Genomic DNA, 18,013 nt, shown 5'->3' on the forward strand with positions numbered 1-18,013 from the left:
AACACTTGAGTGTCTACTATTCTGAGCTAGGAATCTGATCAAAATGAAACTGAAAATCAAACATTTAAAAATCTATATTTTATTGTGATATATAACACCAATGGAGTAAGGGGATGGGGGATTGTTGTGAGGACTTTGAAGCCAAGCTAAAATGTTCACACAGGATAGTGAAGCAAATATAACTGAAGTTATGTTTCATGTAGCATAATTCATTTTAGTAGCCTGACACTGAAAATCGACGATATCTCCAACAACCTGAAAATCTATACTCTTTAAAAATGTTTCAGTTTTATTTTCCAGCCCGACAAAAACATGGAGTCTTTTTTTGCTTACTGACCTCTGCCTCGCGCGGCAATAACTCACGACAGTAATGAACAATCGGCGGAAATACCTCAAAATAAAATCCATCATCCCCAAGCACAAGCTCTGACTCTGTCCGCGAGGAAAAACATATCCGTCCGTGACAGCAGTATAATAGCATCCACAACAAGCAAGAACCTCCCTCTCTCCCTGTCTCTCTCTTTCTCGTTCCCTCTTTCTTTCTCTCCTCAGCAAAAGTCTACAAAGCCCCGACTAAACTCACGGAAAGTGGGGGGATGCGCGTAATCAGCATCGTATGGCCAGACCAGGGCTCCGGTTTTCTCCCGGTGCCATAACACCGCGCCGTATTATGCGCCCTGCTCACGTGACACCACGTCAACTTAAATCCCTTTTATTTGAGCCCGTGAATCATTAATGGAGGCAGTCATTGCCCCTGAGGAAAACGGATCACTTTAGAGGGAGGAAAAAGAAGAGTACATGAGACTGCAATGTATCTAACGATGGGACAGGTCTCTCGCAGTGCCTCTCTACTTCCACACAACTCGCCTGATTCCGAGGCGTGTGTGTTCTGTCAGTTTTGGAGGCTCCTATATTTTGTGCCTATTAACGTAATTTGAGAGCGCTAATCCCGATGTAAAATACTGTGATGCTAGGCTAACTAGCCTTGAGCCACGGGCAGAGCCAGGGATGTGTTTGGCGCTGTGGTGTGACAATTCTCACTATGTGAGATAGATAGAGGGCTTTTCCTCAAGGAAGCCCCTTATGGGTGGCGGATTGCTCACTCAACACCCGAGTCACCCCTTTCTTTTTTATAGAGAGATATGGCTGGTGCTATTGTGTGCAGAGTGTGCAGAGGCACTCAATATCGCCACCACTCCACGATACATCACCCCACATCCCCGAGCTATACAACCAATCACTCACCCACTCACTCAGTCAATAGCCACATACCGGCGGCCGAATCGAAATCAAATATCTCATAGTTACCTGTCCGAACTCTGCGTAAAGGTGTGCGTCCCAGTAGCCGGGAGGTGTGAGTGTCAGTTAGTCAGTCAGTGCTGATCTGAGAGGAGAGGGTGCATGAGTAAGCGCAATGAGCTAGTTCTTTACCCCCCTGGTCAGTGCAGCGACCCTCCATTCAACCTGCAGCTCTTACGCATTTCCTACCGCCAGTTGAGTGATGCTGGAAATTATAGGTTTGCGCAGAGGGCATACTCAAATCCCAGTATGGGGAGGGGGAAGGATCAGGTGGTAATATGGCAACTGGCCCACTCTTCTTGTTCACATGAAAACGTATGAGATGAGGGTCAACGACAATAATTATCTTTGAAATAAATGTATATTCTACTGCAACGTCTAACAGACCCACAACTCAAGTTATGAACGGTATGGTGGCCCACTACATTATATCGTTTAGACTTCCCGGGTACAGCCTAAACCTTGTCCGGAAGAGCAACCCTTCTCTCGGCGCCGTTTGGCGCTTGTTTTCTGTCAACACTGAGCAGCGGGCGTGGAAATGTTCCACCATAACTATTAATCACGTCAAGCGGACATGGACCGCATCCCACTCCCACACCACGCCACCCTTTGTCTTCTCAAACTACAACCTGAGCCGTTTAAACTTTTCAAATCCGAGCAGGAGGGGACCATCTCTTATCAGTTTACCTTTCAGACTACTTTGTGGAAGATTGGGAGTGAGGAGATTCTGATTTTAGGATGTATGTTGGGTTAGAATTATGGATGAATCAGATTTGATTAGCATCATAGTTTTTTTGTTGTTTTTTTGAAGGGGGGACGTCGTTTAAACTCAGAGAAAGGCCTTTACTTTGGCATACATTTTGGTTATACAGAAATGTGATTTATGTCTTTCTCTGTTCTAGTTCGGCCAGATTTGCATACCACTACACCAGCTCAGAGTGCACATGCATGGCAATGCCGGGGAGCGTCTGTGACTGGAGCTGACAGTGGACGGAAAACAGACCCTCTCTCCCACGCCGCGTTTCGCCACCGCACCTGAACTTTTTCCTGACCCAAGCCGAGGCCTAGAGAGTCGAGTGTGAAGTTATTTGGGGTCAAAAACAAGGAGAGGATGGAGACTACAAAACCAATTACGAACATAGCTAAACCTCCGTTTTCAGCTGGGAAAGTTTTGGATACTTTTTAGGATGGGCGTTTGTTGTTTTCAGCAGTTTCAAGTTTAAAAGTTTATCCGCCACTGCACAGGATTCAACAGGTGTAAAACAGTACAGTGGAATTCTTGATTTGAGAGCTAGTTCCAATATTCAGTGAAAATACTATAGAAAATAACCGAACATGTAATACAGAATACAATCAAGAATAAAAACCACACAAGATGATTAGCCTATTACAGAATTTGGTTCGTTTCTTTGTTTCTACTTTTTCTGAGTTAGTTCTTCAGATATATCAAACTCCCAACATTCCCCGGCCACCGAGAGGACTTGAGCTGTAGACCTCTCCACACCCTCTGTCTTTGGGTGTTCGCCAGACGGCGGTGGCTATAGACTACATATCTCCCCACAATGTTGACATTTGAAGCTCTTAACAGCGAGCCTTGGGTTACCGATACACTCTGCAGAAGATAACTCTTTCTCAGGGGTTTACATTGACCAACATCAAGGCTAATGCGAAATTCAACGCCTTAAGCTGGCTTGGCGTCCAAGCTAGACAAAGAAGCCTCGGTGGATCTCGCTATACACGACTACACCGACTGACTTCTGTCCTGCTGGTTTGTTTCAGTACGTATTGTAGAAATGAAATTGTATTAATGTTGACTTTTTGTTGTAATACTTTTAAATGTATTTCAATTGCCACTTTTGATAGGTTAACGTTATATTTAGTGCTTTGAAGAGCTGATTATAAACATTTTAGGGTAAGAACAAGAGACTAAACCTCCTAATTTGACCTCAGAGCAATAATAATGCTGTATAATAATAATAATAATAATAACAATCATAATAATAATATTAACAATAATAGTAGGCCTACACATTACCAATGGCACGTTTAATTCAACTAGCCTCTGGCAAGCTAAAACTAAAACTAACCGCTCAAAGTCATTTTGAACATTTTTATAGACTTATCGTTATTACACATGTGTATATTGTATGCTACTTTAATGTTCAATAACAGCCTTATAGCCTAAAGTCAGTCTTCGTGGACAGGATGGGGATCTGTTAATGTTTAACTTAGTTCTTGATTGTTCTTTGTGCCTTCTCTGTTTAAGGCGCCCATTCAGCAATGTGGACAACTCATTTATGCACCATAGCCTGATATTTGCCTTCTAAAACTTTGCATGTGTGGCTCACAAGACCAGACATGGGTTAACATGCACATAAATTGTTAATAAAAATGTATTTTGACAAAATACTTTGAAAACAGTTATCTTTACCGCATGAAAACTGAATATAAAGTCAATGATTACTGTACTACTTCCACATGAATGCATTGTTTTGACCAGAATCGGACTATCCTTACAATTCATTTCAACGCAACTTTATTTATCCCATCAGAGACAAATGTGACAGTAAGTTGAGTGTGCAAAAAGCATGGAACCTCTTCCTTGCTCAGGGTCATTGGGTTGCTCTTAGGTAATCTTGTGATCACTTATGTCCAATGCCAATATACAATTGAGTTCATTGCAGTGTTTCTTTTCATTTAGGCCTACTTTATTTATGCTCAATTAACGAAGTGGCATTTCTGGGCTCTACACCCTTGAATGTAAGCCACAGGTCAGAAGCGAACAAGAAGTCTCAGTGCACAGCTTTGTCAATCGCAGCAGTCCGAAAACAACGGGGTATCAGTTCATATTTTATCAATTAAATGTTCAGTTTAATAAAAGTTCGTTGCTGCCACATTGCAATTCCGTATCCCCCTCCTCTTCCTTTTGAGTCATTTTAGGGTAAATTTAGCCAGAAATATAATATTATGGAAAAGCACAGATGCTATGCAGAAGTGTGTACTTTTCCACATGCTGATACGCCTTGTGTATAACGGCTGGGTGTGAGCCTTGATCACAAGTTGAATGCCATATCCTACCATAATAACTGCCTTATATAGTCTATTATCGTTGAAAAAGTACATCTTCATATGAGTAATATTCAGATTCCAGGTAACAATTTAGAAATGTATCGTTTTTAAGTTTTTAAATGGCTACGTGACGGTAACGCTTACGCATTTTAGCCACAAGGAACCAGTCTCCTAGCCGAGGAGTCTAAACCCACAAAGCTGCGGGTTAACAGGAGGTTGATGCTGGGGAGCAAGAAAGCCTCATAACAAAGCAGCAGCTGAATATACACTGTTACAAATCAGTCACAACCAAATATCAATGACGTGGACAGTTACATTGCTCTCAACCTTTAACATATCGCTATGTAATGAAATGAAAAACACAAGTTATTTAGGACAGAAAGTGTCAAAATCTACTCACAATCAGACAACATGGGTTCTATCCACCAGAGAACGGACGGACAGGAGCGAGAATTTAGCAGAGAGGAATATTTGATTCGTGCTCTGCCGAGGATCATTTCAAATGAAAATACTGCCGATTTTCATATCTATTTCTGACCCGAGGGCATTCATTATTGAATACGTCACGTGAGTTATCATATTAAAATGTAGTACATTGGGGGTGACCTCTATTCGGGTATTAAATTAGCTCAAATGTCTAATTTCACTATCTTGACATCGTGAGAGACTGCGTAAAACCTGTGCCAATCAAACAAAATGGCAATTTCTCAACTCCACGCCTACGCCAAGTGCTGGCACAGAAAAGGCCTAGACTAAGTTGGCAAGATAATTCTGTGTAATTTAAAATGTTTCCATAATGCATTACTTTGAATTGCACTTGTATCCACTTAAAGCTCAGATGGAGTTTACGAAGATGTAGCCATATTACGCATTCCTTTCCTGCTGTGCCCAATGCCATTTGATAAGAAAATACGCTGATTGTTATGCATATGCTATAACATTCCACTCAGGCCTACTTATATAATAAATATATATATATATATATATATAACATAGCCATCGCTTCCGTATTATGAATGCTTGTAAAGTCAGATACATAGACAAAAAAATGCTGCTTATATGGAGAACAATAATAAAGGCCTTGAATAACTGGTTTTTCATTTCGTTAACATATCTACTCGAAACTCAATGTTAGAGTCCATAATTATAAGAATGGCTTTCATTTACTAGAATAAAGTAGATCCTTTGGAGAGGTCAACTAGGTCCCTTTTATAGCGACAGTAAACGGAAAAGTAGTTTTTTCTAATAACGCTAAGCGTGGTCTATCTCAATCTTCCTTTTGCACTCATGATCTGACAGACGCGTTTGTGGGACGAATAGCAGCAGAGACGACTCTGAGTGAATGAGCAGCACGGTTGCACACCTTCACGCAATTTTTGTTTCCGCATTGTCTCGTGGGCAAATGTATATATATTAAAAGCTATGGAGGACTGGACATTGTGTGTCGTAAGGTCAGAGGTCAAGCGGAGTGCTGCTAGTCGATGATTGGTCAGATACTGCTGTGTCCTCTAGGTGAACCCTCTGATTGTTTAGATGTAGCCGGTAGTGACCAACACACGCTGGTATACTAGCGTTTGAGAAGAAAATGCACATTATCCTTATAATAAAAAACAAAACCAGTAGCAGACAGATGTGTGACCAAATACTTCGCTAGAATAGAATAGGTCTCTATGGGGCTACATAGAGTTTGTGGAACATGTATTATTATGGTAGTAAGTAATATCCTATTTCAATTTGCAACACTCATACTTTCGAAATACTTTCGTATAGTAGTAGTTTACAGATTATTAACAAATATGCACACACGATTTAGTTTTGTATTGTGTTAACTGTGTATGCAATGATGTAACAGAGAAACATGGCCCGTAAATAAACTTGTTTGGTTTAATAGCAGTTTTATAGCAATCTGGAAAGACCACTGAGAAAGATGCATCTGGGTGAAAAATTAAATGTTATTGGAGTTTTATGCCCACTTTATGCACAACGATATTTCTGGATAATTGTGCGTCTTTGGCTGCGAAACTACATTTACTGAATGTCTTAAGACTGTGAACTTGCAAGGAGTGGGCTTTTGTATATATTTACTGACGTTTTAGGGATTGCCCATTGGAATATCACTGGTCTGGGTTGTTTTGTCCAGAAAAAAACGAAAGTGGACAAACAAAGCAAAATGTAACACCCAGCACAGCTATCCATAGTTAGGTGAATTGTATTCCTTATAACGTTCATTACGCACGCACATTCGAAGCACTGGCTAGCTCATTCAAAGGCTTCAATCCTGTTTGGGAATAGTGTAACGTCATTAGAAACTGAATGAAAAGTATTGTTATGTCATAAACGTTAAAGAAACAAGCACTATGCGTATTGACTGTGTGAGCCTTGTTAAATCATCCACAACCTTTGTGCGGCCTTTGACATAGGCCTACGCTATAGACAAGTTATGCTATTGTTACCATAGCATTCAATCATTTCATCTAACTCAATGCATATTATTCTGAAATATCTTACAATATTATATGCAAACCAATATCAGCCATACAATTGAAGTACATATTTATTTCACGGGAAACGTTTCTTGCATGTGCCTAAACTACAATACATTATTACACCGTCCATTAATCAAACAACATATACAAATATTCACAGTTTAGATCACACCACAAAATAGGGACACACTATCACAGATAAAACGAGTCTACACTACTACACGAACAAACAAACGAGGTTGTCTTTTTTTAGCCGACAAAATGGATTCAGTATTGTGCCTTCGCTATGATTTGTCTATGTACATTAGGGGTGAAAGTCACCTGGACATTACACGACTTAATAACACATTCAACAGTAAACCAACTCATTCACACATCACGAGCTAAACCCTAACTACGACCCTGTCCCGTTCTAAACCTCGTGATTGGTCTCAGACCGGGCTCTCGAGCTTTCCTAAAACATCGTCATTCTTTCAAGTATATTAAAACTTTCCACGAGAATAAACAAAAACATTGCATAGAAGAAAAAGAAATACGCGGCCTCACATATCTCTCGTCTCATTCTCTTTCTTTTTATTCTATGCAATGATACATAAAATCCAAAGTCCTGTGGTGCAATTGAATGTGCGTTAACCTTCTGTCTTAATAAACAAGTACAGACATTTCAGTTGCCATCTTGGGCAGTACGTGGCGGATTTCGAGCTCAATAATGAGGAGAGAGTGAACAAACAGAAAGAGGAGGTTGAGAGGGGAAATGGTTTTGAAAGGACGCGACAGGCCCAAGGGCCAGGGGAATGGGGTAATACCATGGGGGCCATACTCGAGAATCGGGCCACAAAATTCAGTTTCTGTGTTCTGTTCTCAGTCTGTTGGTTTGGCGCGAGGGTTCCATCACTATAGGCTCGCGGTGCAAGGCGTGGGAACAAGCTGCTGGTGCGTGGCTGTTTTGATTTTCTGTTGTTGCTGCTGCTCCTGCTGGGCTCCCAAGGACGAGGCTGAGCTTGAGGAGCGGATCTTTGTGTTCGGCAGCTTGTGATCTTTCTTCCACTTCATCCTTCTGTTCTGGAACCAGATCTTCACCTGACGTTCGGTCAGGCACATCGTGTGCGCGATCTCCACGCGCCTGCGCCGGGTCAGGTAACGGTTGAAGTGGAATTCTTTCTCCAGCTCGAGAGCCTGCTGGCGGGTGTAGGCAGTGCGAGACCTCTTGGGCACTCCTCCTCCATTGTAAGTAGCATTGACTGAAGAAAAGCAAGCACACACACATACAAGCAAGCAGTTGTTACTGCCACATGAAGCACTACAGTTCAAACACTGACCATCTCCACTGGATACATTACAAGTGTTGTTCTCCATAAAGGCTCGTTGGTAGTCTAATGGGGGAATAAAGCCTACGATGTTTTGTTGGGGGTTTCGCCTCCCTTTCTATTGCATAGAAGGACCTTAATTTGGAGACTCCATGTGTACAAGCGCTCGCATCCAGGGACAAATCAAGCCTTAGAAAATGATTAACAGAATCGGCGGGGTTGTATATTACAGTTTGGCTGGTGTCCAGCCATGGAGGTATAGTTCTAGTTAAAAGACAACATAGACACATGGCCCCGGCAGACAAACACAGGCAATAAAATTTATGAGGGTTCTTAATTACCGACCCCGCTGCTCGATGGTCGTAAATTGCCGTTGTAAGGGGTGCTACTAGTGCTGCCTCAATGGGCGTGCATACGTTCCAGTGGTGGCTTGCTCTGTGGTTCCGGTATTTAAACGTGGCGATAACTCACCAACATGGACCTTCTTCATCCAGGGGTAGACCACCGGCACTTCCTTTCCCTTCTGTGCGCTGGAATAAGACTCAGTGGCGAGGCTGCAGTCTTTGCTCACGTCCGCCACGGCACCGCTGTCTGGGACTGGGTTGAGGCGAGGGCCATGGTTCTGGGCAACGGGGTGAGCCTGCGCGTGATGCCTGTCGGTGAAATCGTCGAGACCGTTGTTGGGGACATTACCGTAGTCGTAGCTCGGTTCTGTGTAGTTTGACCTCGGATAGGACGCCTCGTCGTGATGGGGAAAGCCCGAATCTTTTGGCCGTTCGTAGTACTCAGTAGGGGCGGGGATGTATCCGTTCTGTTGATATTCGTCGCATGGAGGAAAGGAAGGTTCGATATAGTTCGAGTTTATCAAGTATGAACTCATGATCATTAATTTGTGAAGTGCAACAATACTAATTTTTATCGCTCTGTCGTTATTCTGATCTCCACAAAACCCTCCTACTCTCTGTCAAATGTACAAAGTTGTCTGGTCACGTGTAAACCGCCACCAATCACCGCGTCTCCTGTGGGCATCATGTAAACAGGAACCAATGGAAAGCCTGGCATTGGCACAACGAAAATGGCTCAGATGAGCCTACGTTGGTGTTTTCCTTATTTTATCAAACTAGATGAAGGCAGTTGGTTAACACATAGACTCAACTAGAGTAAGTAAAACCTTTATTTAGCAGTAACCCACAGTAGACCACGGCCTTGAGGAGATGATGATGGTGAAGGGTATCTCTTACTGTTGCCCAGGAAAAGGATGGGCTCTTTGGAAACAAGCAAACTGTACGTGTCTTATTTTCTGTCAAAGATGACATTGGAGCGCCTTTCCAATCCACTCCTTTCCAAAATGCTTTCCTTTCAAGTCAATTCTCAGTTGGTAATTCCGTGCGTAAAATGTAAATGTGTATTGTAACATTTTACTGATGGTGATGAACTAAATGAAATGGAAACTTGTTTACATAGATACTGATATTGATCGTGAACTGAAGACTAGAGAGAGACAGATTATGTGCACGCACAATCGAGGAAGAGTCAAATATTTCACTTGATTTGTGCCACACAAAAAAACAAAAACAAAGCGAAGCAAAGATAAAACATTGCCTGGGCGCAGTCACGCGGCTCTGAGGTTCACATTCAGTCACTTAATTAAACCTATGATAACTGCATTTTAATTATAACATCAAATAGTTTATATTTGGCTCATCATATACAAGATGGCATCTTAAAAGCAGGCCAAAAGAAGGCCAAAGAACAGGTTGCGAATTTGCAATGATGTTAGTAGATGAGAAATGAACACTTGTGTTAAAATTAAAAGCAACTCAATACAAAAGTAAGTGATCAACATGCATCGGCCTACTTACAAAGCGCTTGTCAGTAAGCACAAAGATAGGCCTATACGACTCCTTTTCAGAAGTAACTGCCTGCGATTGACTATAACTAACCTAGTTGACTTTACTAGGTTAGTTGTTGTCTTTACTCAAAGATCCAACACAAACACCCATCATTTATGCAGCATTTTAAACTATTGAGGTGGATGTCAGATAATAATTAGGCCTACAACATAAGACACAACTAATGGCATAGTAATAATAATAATAATCATAAATATAGTATACTATTAATAAGTACAATACCAAACAACTGAAATAAACAACTAGACCTAAAATACCAAGATTCAAGCCAACACCTGAAAATATATTCAACCTCACGACCATGTATCCTACAATTAACCAAACACACTTCTCGATTAATTTCACTATGACAAAAGTGCAATTATATACAGTTTATAATAGCAGCATCCCTGACCGTATCTCTTCTGTGCCATCAGTGTCTTGTCATCTGCCATCTCCACGACCTGCTTGCCCTCCATCTCACTATTCCGAATCCGAGGTGAAAATCTCGAGGAAGCCTCCTCAACTGCACGAGCAACTCTAAGGAACGTGTCCGCGACTGTCCAAGTGAAGAAGGCCCGGTGCGCCGTGGTAAGGGGAGGCCAAACTTCGAAAATATTGAAAGCTTTATTTTTTCGCTCCCGCTTTCTATTCGCTCCCCTAAACAGCGATAACTTCTCTATGACCCCAAAGTGACACCGTTTCTATTTTGTTTCTGATTAATCTTGCCCATTGACAGTCTTTGTTAAACAACAAGGCGTGCCCTTCTCCAAAGAGGTGACATTTTCATATTTGTTAGACGCAGTGACCTGAAGTTCACCCCGGACTTGGACTTCGGTTTTCGGGTCTACTCGACTCTGGGGAGATAACGGTGCACTTAGTACGGGTCAGCACCCAACAGCGCCCCAAAAATAATATATATATTTTTTTTAAACAGTGCAAAACCCAAGTAAGTCCACCTTAAAAAGACTTACGTCGATTGTGGCACTCCTGTAGCGATGTTAGCCAACTGAAGGGACGTTTCATTGTATCCATGTCAAGGTTTGATTTAGAAGGATATACATATTTATTCAATTTGTATCATACTGTTAGGCTTATGTTATTGTTGCTCACCTAGGCTCCTGTTTTTCCTGTTCAAACAAGGTCCTGCTCCGAGCTTTGTATGTGTAAGACGGAAACCATCTCTATGGGATTTGTATTTTTGTCAGATATAGGCCTATGGCATTCTACGCATCTAAATAGCCAAAGTTGACAGGTGTTATATTACGATTGAATGTATTCTGCACCTGTAAGTCATCGTGAATGACAAGGGGGGATATTTTATTCTGAAGATCTGACCTCCAGAACGCATGTAGCCAAGACCACCTGAGAGCCTATCTATCAGCATAATATCCACGGCAAGAATACTTGACTTGATATCTAAATCACATTCACCCACCCACCACTTATGCTGCTGCCATATGGTGTATTATTATTATTATTATTTATCCTGCTACCAGTCACTTTCTCCTGATCCCTGCCTACATGTAAGCTGCATATCTACCTCAACTACTTCAGTATCCCTGCACATTGTAAATGTGGTACTAACACTGACCCTGAATATAGCTGACATTCTCAACAACAACAACAATTCTGTCTCATATTTATTATTTCTCTTCTTTTACATTTTTTTTATAGTACTTTGATATTAAATATTGCATTGTTGGGAAGGGCTAGCAATTTAACCATTTCACTGTACTTGTGCATGTGACAAATAAATATGAAACTTGAAATGTACAGTCAGTGTGTTATATATATATACATATGGGCAGGGTTGGCTGTTATTCACTCTCTAGCCATACAGTAGCCTACCCTTGAATGAGACACCGGCTAAGTCGGTAATGCTTTACAGCTATTTACAGTTGATTGCGTTTAATACACTGCTTTTTGCATTTAACAAGCACTTACTATAGTCATGTTTTATTTAACATCTTGAGATGGGAAAACGTGTTTTTTTATGACCTAATGTTAAACTTAGGTGAAATCACATGTTTTCTTTTGCCACTTCTCAAACGTGATGATCTAATAAACTGTTCAGCGACTTAAATATGCTATACAACCACGTTCAGTGTTTTACGATTTTACATGGAAATTGTGAAATATGATAAATTGACTTTCACAATATCAAAAATAGAAGCATTAATATATATGGGACTGGTACCAATCTTATTTTTGCAATGTGGCTTAGGCTATGGCAACGTTTCTGTAACAATTATTCTAAATTAAACTCGTCCAAGGCATCTAAGTTAATTAGCAAAGAGAGCAAAAAGTCTAGTTATAAATATGAAAAATATGGCCAACTATTCCATTCATTTGCTAAGGTAATGTGTGAGAAACAAGTGTATTGCCACTCCTTCGGTCCTTCCCACATATAACGAATATAATATATATATCAAACTGACCCAGTGCTGTAAATGTAGACAGTAAGAAAAGTGTTCTGATGATAGTGACTGATCACACATGGCAGCTACAAGGCCCCTTGTCTGTTAGGAGGACCAGGCTGCAGAGGAAAATATTCACTAGGTGGTAAAGGTAAGGGTGAAAATTATTGTTGCAAATATAAGGATTTTAATCATGCCACATGTTGTGAGTTGTGTATAATATAAGGATATATCGATATGTTTGCTCAAACAGGAAGGCCACCAACAGAGCTCCTTGCACGTTCAGCACACCTTTAGAGGAAGATGGGTGGGTGAAATAGTATATTACTTTGAACATGTTGTTTAAGTTGTCGTATTAAAAATAGGACAGAAATCAAAGCAAAAGCAACTGCATCAAGCGAGTGTTTTATGGAGATTTTAGTGATACACAAACGTTTCGAACAACAAGGCCTTAGTTAGGTCTGTGTTATCAAAGCATACTATTTTGCCCAATCCGTATCTTCTAAACTTACACGACAGAACATATATTAAATGTTCTTCAATAAACAGTTGTTAGAATTGTGCCATAACCCAATTCGTTATCTCCTAAAAGAGAAAGTTCACTTGCGGGAGCTCTTTCCTTATTTATTTATGATAAAGACACACCACCAATTGCCATATTATTCCTTTAGCTCTTGACTCTTTTTAAATAAATGAACATTGAATAACCAATAGTTAGGCTATTTTATAATAGGCCACTTGTTTGTTTAACAAAACGAAATATGAATGAACAATTTGGGAATAAATTGTTACTGACATGGCTAAGGCAGATCTCACAATTTCGAGTGCACAGTTTCATTGGACGTTTTTAGGAGAATAGCCTACATTAGCCTACATGTTGCCATGTCTTGAAAACCAATTGTTTCTATTACAATATAGGCTAGGTGCATATTTTCAGAAAAATTATCCCATGAAAGCGCATTGGGTTCGCAGTTTTCATGTAGAATTAGATAAGGATGGAGCTCATATTCTCACAGTCTTACGGGAAAGGAGAGCGCCTGTGTTCGGTCTCTTTATGCAGCTCCATCCCTTTAGAAGCGCCATACCCTAAAGCCTAACACATTTTCAAAACCTAATACTATTATAACGGTGTTTTTGTTCTTATTAAGAAAAGGTTATAACGGTTTAATGTTTTCATTATTATTATTATTATTTTTACATATTCCTTCTTTGTAACCAAAATCAACTTGTGGGTGACTTTTTGTAAGGCTAAAAACAAGACGTGTTCCTTAGCAGAGGGAGAGAAAGGCTAAATGTTTTTTAAGGAGTCCGGGGGCTTCATTTGGGGGGCTGTGACCATAGCCTACCCATCACCCTATGACCGGGGTAAGAATATCAATCCTCAAAATGCTAATTTTGCCCTTGTCCCTAAACATAACCAATGCAATTTATTCAAAGGAAATTCACCAATCCACAGCCTTAATAAAATGCTGGCCACTCAATCTTGGGTCTGGGGACGGGCGGGGGTCCACTCTCTCGGTCCCTAACTCGGGGTCACCCCGCTTTCAGGGTTCACCTGGAGTGCACCGTCAAACATATGTAATTCAAAGCTATTCTATCTTTTGTGTGGAGAGTCAAGATCGCTATTATAACGCTGGCATCAGGCCCCGGATGAACAGATGAAGGAGACTTGTTCAGCGGGTAAACTTTTGACCCCAATTTTTCCTCCTCTTCCCCGCTATCTCGAGTTCATCAGTCCCACCCCTGCGAGGCTGTGCTGCACAGGCGAGGTTTCTGGCTGCTCGGGACGAAACATGTATTTGCTCTATATTCCTTTCTGTTATCATTACTGTAATTATTCTCATGAATATTATAATGAATGGTATCCTATAGTAACAATAACGGCAGGCCTATAACAGAATAACTGTAGTTGTATCTCTGTACTGTCTCTCTGTGGGTTTTGGTTACAATACACCGCTCTGCATACCTCTAATACAGTATGTAAATGATATTTCAGTAACAGGCCCGAGGGGGTGTGGTATATGGTCAATATACCACGGCTAAGGGCTGTTCTTACTCACGAAGCAACGCGGAGTCCCTGGTCACAGCCCTTAGCCGTGGTATATAGGCCATATACCACAAACCCCATAGGTGCCTTATTGCTATTATAAACTGGTTACCGACATAATTAGAGCAGTAAAAATAAATGTTTTGTCATACCAGTGGTATATGGTCTGATATACCACGGCTGTCAGCCAATCAGCATTCAGTGCTCGAAGGCCCTCTTATCCAGAACAACTTACGTTATTCATTCGTTTGTATCAAGCGAACCACTCAGGGATGCATGTGTGTCCTTCAGACTTTTGTGTGCCTCACATCTACCTACTATGCAGTACTGCTAAAATGTACCACAGGCTATCCAACAACAAAAAACTAATGTAATATGCAAATGTTATTTTTCCACTGCAATGTGTATTAAGGCAAGCAAACCGGTCAAGTATATGTGTGTCCTATCCTACTATCGTGTGTATGGGTATGTGTGTGTGTCTGTGTGTGTGTGTGTATATATGGGTGTGTGTCTGTGTGTGTGTGTCTGTGTGTGTGTGTGTATATATGGGTGTGTGTCTGTGTGTGTGTGTGTGTGTGTGTGTGTGTGTGTGTGTGTGTGTGTGTGTGTGTGTGTGTGTGTATATATGGGTGTGTGTCTGTGTGTGTGTGTGTGTCTGTGTGTGTGTGTGTATATATGTGTGTGTATATGTGTGTGTATATGTGTGTGTGTCTGTGTGTGTGTGTGTATATATGGGTGTGTGTCTGTGTGTGTGTGTGTGTGTGTGTGTGTGTGTGTGTGTGTGTGTGTGTGTGTGTGTGTGTGTGTGTGTGTGTGTGTGTGTGTGTGTGTGTGTGTGTGTGTGTGTGTGTGTGTGTGTGTGTGTGTGCGTCTCCTCCTATCAGAATCTGGCTGCGGATGACACTGAACTTGGCCTAAAGCGAGCTCTGCTGGTGGCTCCGGGAGGATGCGGATTTATCTTTCTGCTATGGCTGACCTCGCGGTGAACCGCGCGCTGGGGACGGTTCTTTTTCTCTGCCTGGCATTGTCTGCCTTGCTGTGCAACGCATAAAGGACCCGATTTGGACATTTTAATTGTGTTACAATGGTGTAATTTTCTCCCCAGACGTCACAATGATAATGGCATAGAATAATGGTTTTACTTACATTACCTACACCACTAACTGTAATGGAAATAAAGTTACATTTCGTTGCATTGGCTATTTGTTTACACGACTTTGTGATATATGTCAACTATTAGGTTGCTGGGCGGAGAAGGGGTGGATGGGAAATATGGATGGGGTCAAACCACGTCAAATCACCAGATGAGTCCGTTTGAATTCAGTCGATGTGTTGATATAAAGTCCCTTGAAGATCATTTTTTTCAGATGTATTCATTGAATTTCAATAAAAGATTTTGAGATTACATTGTTTGAAATCGAATTCACGGATGAAAATAAGGTTATGAATAGACTGTAAGAACTCATTTAGACTCACTAAAGGATTTATGAAACCTTTAAAAAAAATGCTAGATAACCATTTCTGATACTTCAAATAGAATGTTTTCTACATACAGTAGGTCAACTTCTTAAACATGGGCAAAGGCTTGCCAGCTATGCACTATTACCCATTATCCAAATGGTTTAATCATCACGACATGATCAAGGCCTCATTTAAATGTGTCAACATATAAGAGCAACACACAACGGTGGAAATTGAGTCCGAAATCCATAACTGTCAAACAGTAAAACACTGTTATACACATCAAATAGGCCTGACACATAGCTACGTACTAGAAACACAGTTTAACAAAACCTAGACACAGGTAGGCCTAAACAAAGTCTACATTACAGCCAAAGCAACAACGTAATTAGGCTATATACTAAGCGAAATAAGAAACGGATGCAGAGCAGTTTACCCAGCAAACGAAAAAAACGCAATCTAAAGGAAACTATTGTGATTGTGAAAATGCGTCACAATACAAAAGTTACACACACTTTTGTGACGCATTTACAAATTGGCTACTTTGATAAATCAATCCTTTCCTGGAGATACTGGTATCTGAGTGACCACCTCCGCACGGACACACGCGCCCAGGCTCTGCAAAGAGGTCACCATGCAGCGAGAGTGACACTCTCCAAGAGGTCAACTCAACTTTAGAACCCCAAAACACAAAATGACGTGGCTGACACAAAACGGAATTCCTTTTCAAATGTGGCCCTGCTGCTTTTGTCATGTGTTGTGTTTACTCTACCGTGTGTTTATGGAACACATGAGGAAAGCTGACCAAAGCGACAACTGCAGCGCCAAAGTTTTGAAGCTGTGCTTTAACTTCACACTCAACCACCAAAAAACAGTATACCGAAAGGGTTGTATGATAGTCAAGAACTGTATACAAACATATTTCAGTTAAACAATGACAATGCAAACACCACAAAACACCTCAAATAGCTTTTTGTCTTGTCCAGCACATGAATAGCTATGAAGAGGCCAAATAACCCCCCTTGTGTTATACAGGAAGTGAAAAAACAACGTATTCAAAAGTGAAGTTTGTGGGGGTGGAAGTGGACAGAAGCATAATTATCCCACACGCTGTAATGGATTATGAGTTTCACCACAGATGGAGGGAAACAAGTTCCACTGGGAAGGAAGCAATTAAATATCCATAAGCCGGACCCAACACTGGCCAACATCTGCCGAGAAAGACCAGTATTCAGCTCATAACCATCTGACAAATTAGCGTAATGGGCTAATATGGACAAATAGAGCGTCCGAATACAATCATAATGCTGTTTCGAACAGGGTGGCTGTTCAGAGCCAAGGGAATGGAAGCCTACAGGCTACCCAAGGGACATAGAGGCAGAAACTTACCTCGAGACAGGAGCTCTCTCCTTGTGCGAGTCCGGTGCGCAGGGTCCATCGCGAGGCGTTCTGGTGAAGGAGGAGCGGCTGTAACCGCCAAGGAACACTTTTTACAGCCTGCAAGGAGAGAGTCAGACGAAGCCTCGCGTCAGTGCGATTATATGTTATGTGCAATATACTGTCAACTCCCCAAAACCATAAAACTTAGTTTAATGGCCACCACGTGACCGTTTATGGCCAGTGAGCCTATCTGGCCGCGCTCTGGGTGATTTTTACGATCTAATTCATAGACAAAACCCCCATTCATTTGGCACCCAAATGTCAGGGAGCCGGAACCGGCCTAATAAAGTTTACGGCTCGAAAAGTCGAACGGATTTCATGAGAGTAGTGAGCTCGAGCACAGGGGACGCAGAGCCCCTAGAACAGGTCACTGGCTAGGACCCGCTTTAGACCCACGGTGCAGAGGTGAGTAAAGAAAACGCATATAGATTTGTCTACCTGTTGATTTTCTCGACCTTGAAACTAGCTGGGAAAGTGTAGCCTTTTAAGTTTCAAATGGAATCAATGGGGTGAAAGTGTTACACTGAGGGGGAAAACGAATATTTCAGGACTGCGTTTTAGTTAGGCATAGTCTTGACCTACAAAAACAAGT

The 18,013-nt window shown here is 41.4% G+C and overlaps 2 protein-coding genes and 1 long non-coding RNA gene across 8 annotated transcripts in view; 1 reads left to right on the top strand and 2 right to left on the bottom strand.

The window, feature by feature from the left end:
* LOC115173936 (homeobox protein Hox-A3a) overlaps positions 1–18,013 on the bottom strand; it is a 35,299-nt gene that overhangs the window by 9,325 nt on the left and 7,961 nt on the right. Inside the window, exon 2 of one of the 6 annotated variants that reach the window (XM_029732459.1) lies at positions 17,371–17,478. The gene's annotated coding sequence lies outside the window, so the exon portion shown is untranslated. Of the gene's footprint in view, positions 1–337; positions 363–391; positions 548–583; positions 758–1,308; positions 1,653–10,468; positions 10,586–17,370; positions 17,479–18,013 lie in introns of those variants that run through there. The other 5 variants (XM_029732463.1, XM_029732458.1, XM_029732462.1 and 2 more) reach the window with 5 other exon arrangements.
* On the top strand, positions 1,796–3,708 carry LOC115173946 (uncharacterized). Its single transcript, XR_003871699.1, has 2 exons — positions 1,796–2,039; positions 2,202–3,708. It is a non-coding gene; the product is annotated as an uncharacterized LOC115173946 (long non-coding RNA).
* LOC115173944 (homeobox protein Hox-A4) lies at positions 6,905–9,193 on the bottom strand. The gene is made up of 2 exons (XM_029732472.1): positions 8,633–9,193; positions 6,905–8,095 (listed from the first exon to the last, which is right to left on the bottom strand). Exons 1-2 carry the CDS (start codon positions 9,045–9,047, stop codon positions 7,749–7,751), a joined length of 762 nt encoding a protein of 253 aa, XP_029588332.1. The 5' UTR covers positions 9,048–9,193; the 3' UTR covers positions 6,905–7,748.

Source organism: Salmo trutta, chromosome 34 (assembly GCF_901001165.1).
Source record: "Salmo trutta chromosome 34, fSalTru1.1, whole genome shotgun sequence".
NCBI classification, from domain to species: Eukaryota; Metazoa; Chordata; class Actinopteri; order Salmoniformes; family Salmonidae; genus Salmo; species Salmo trutta.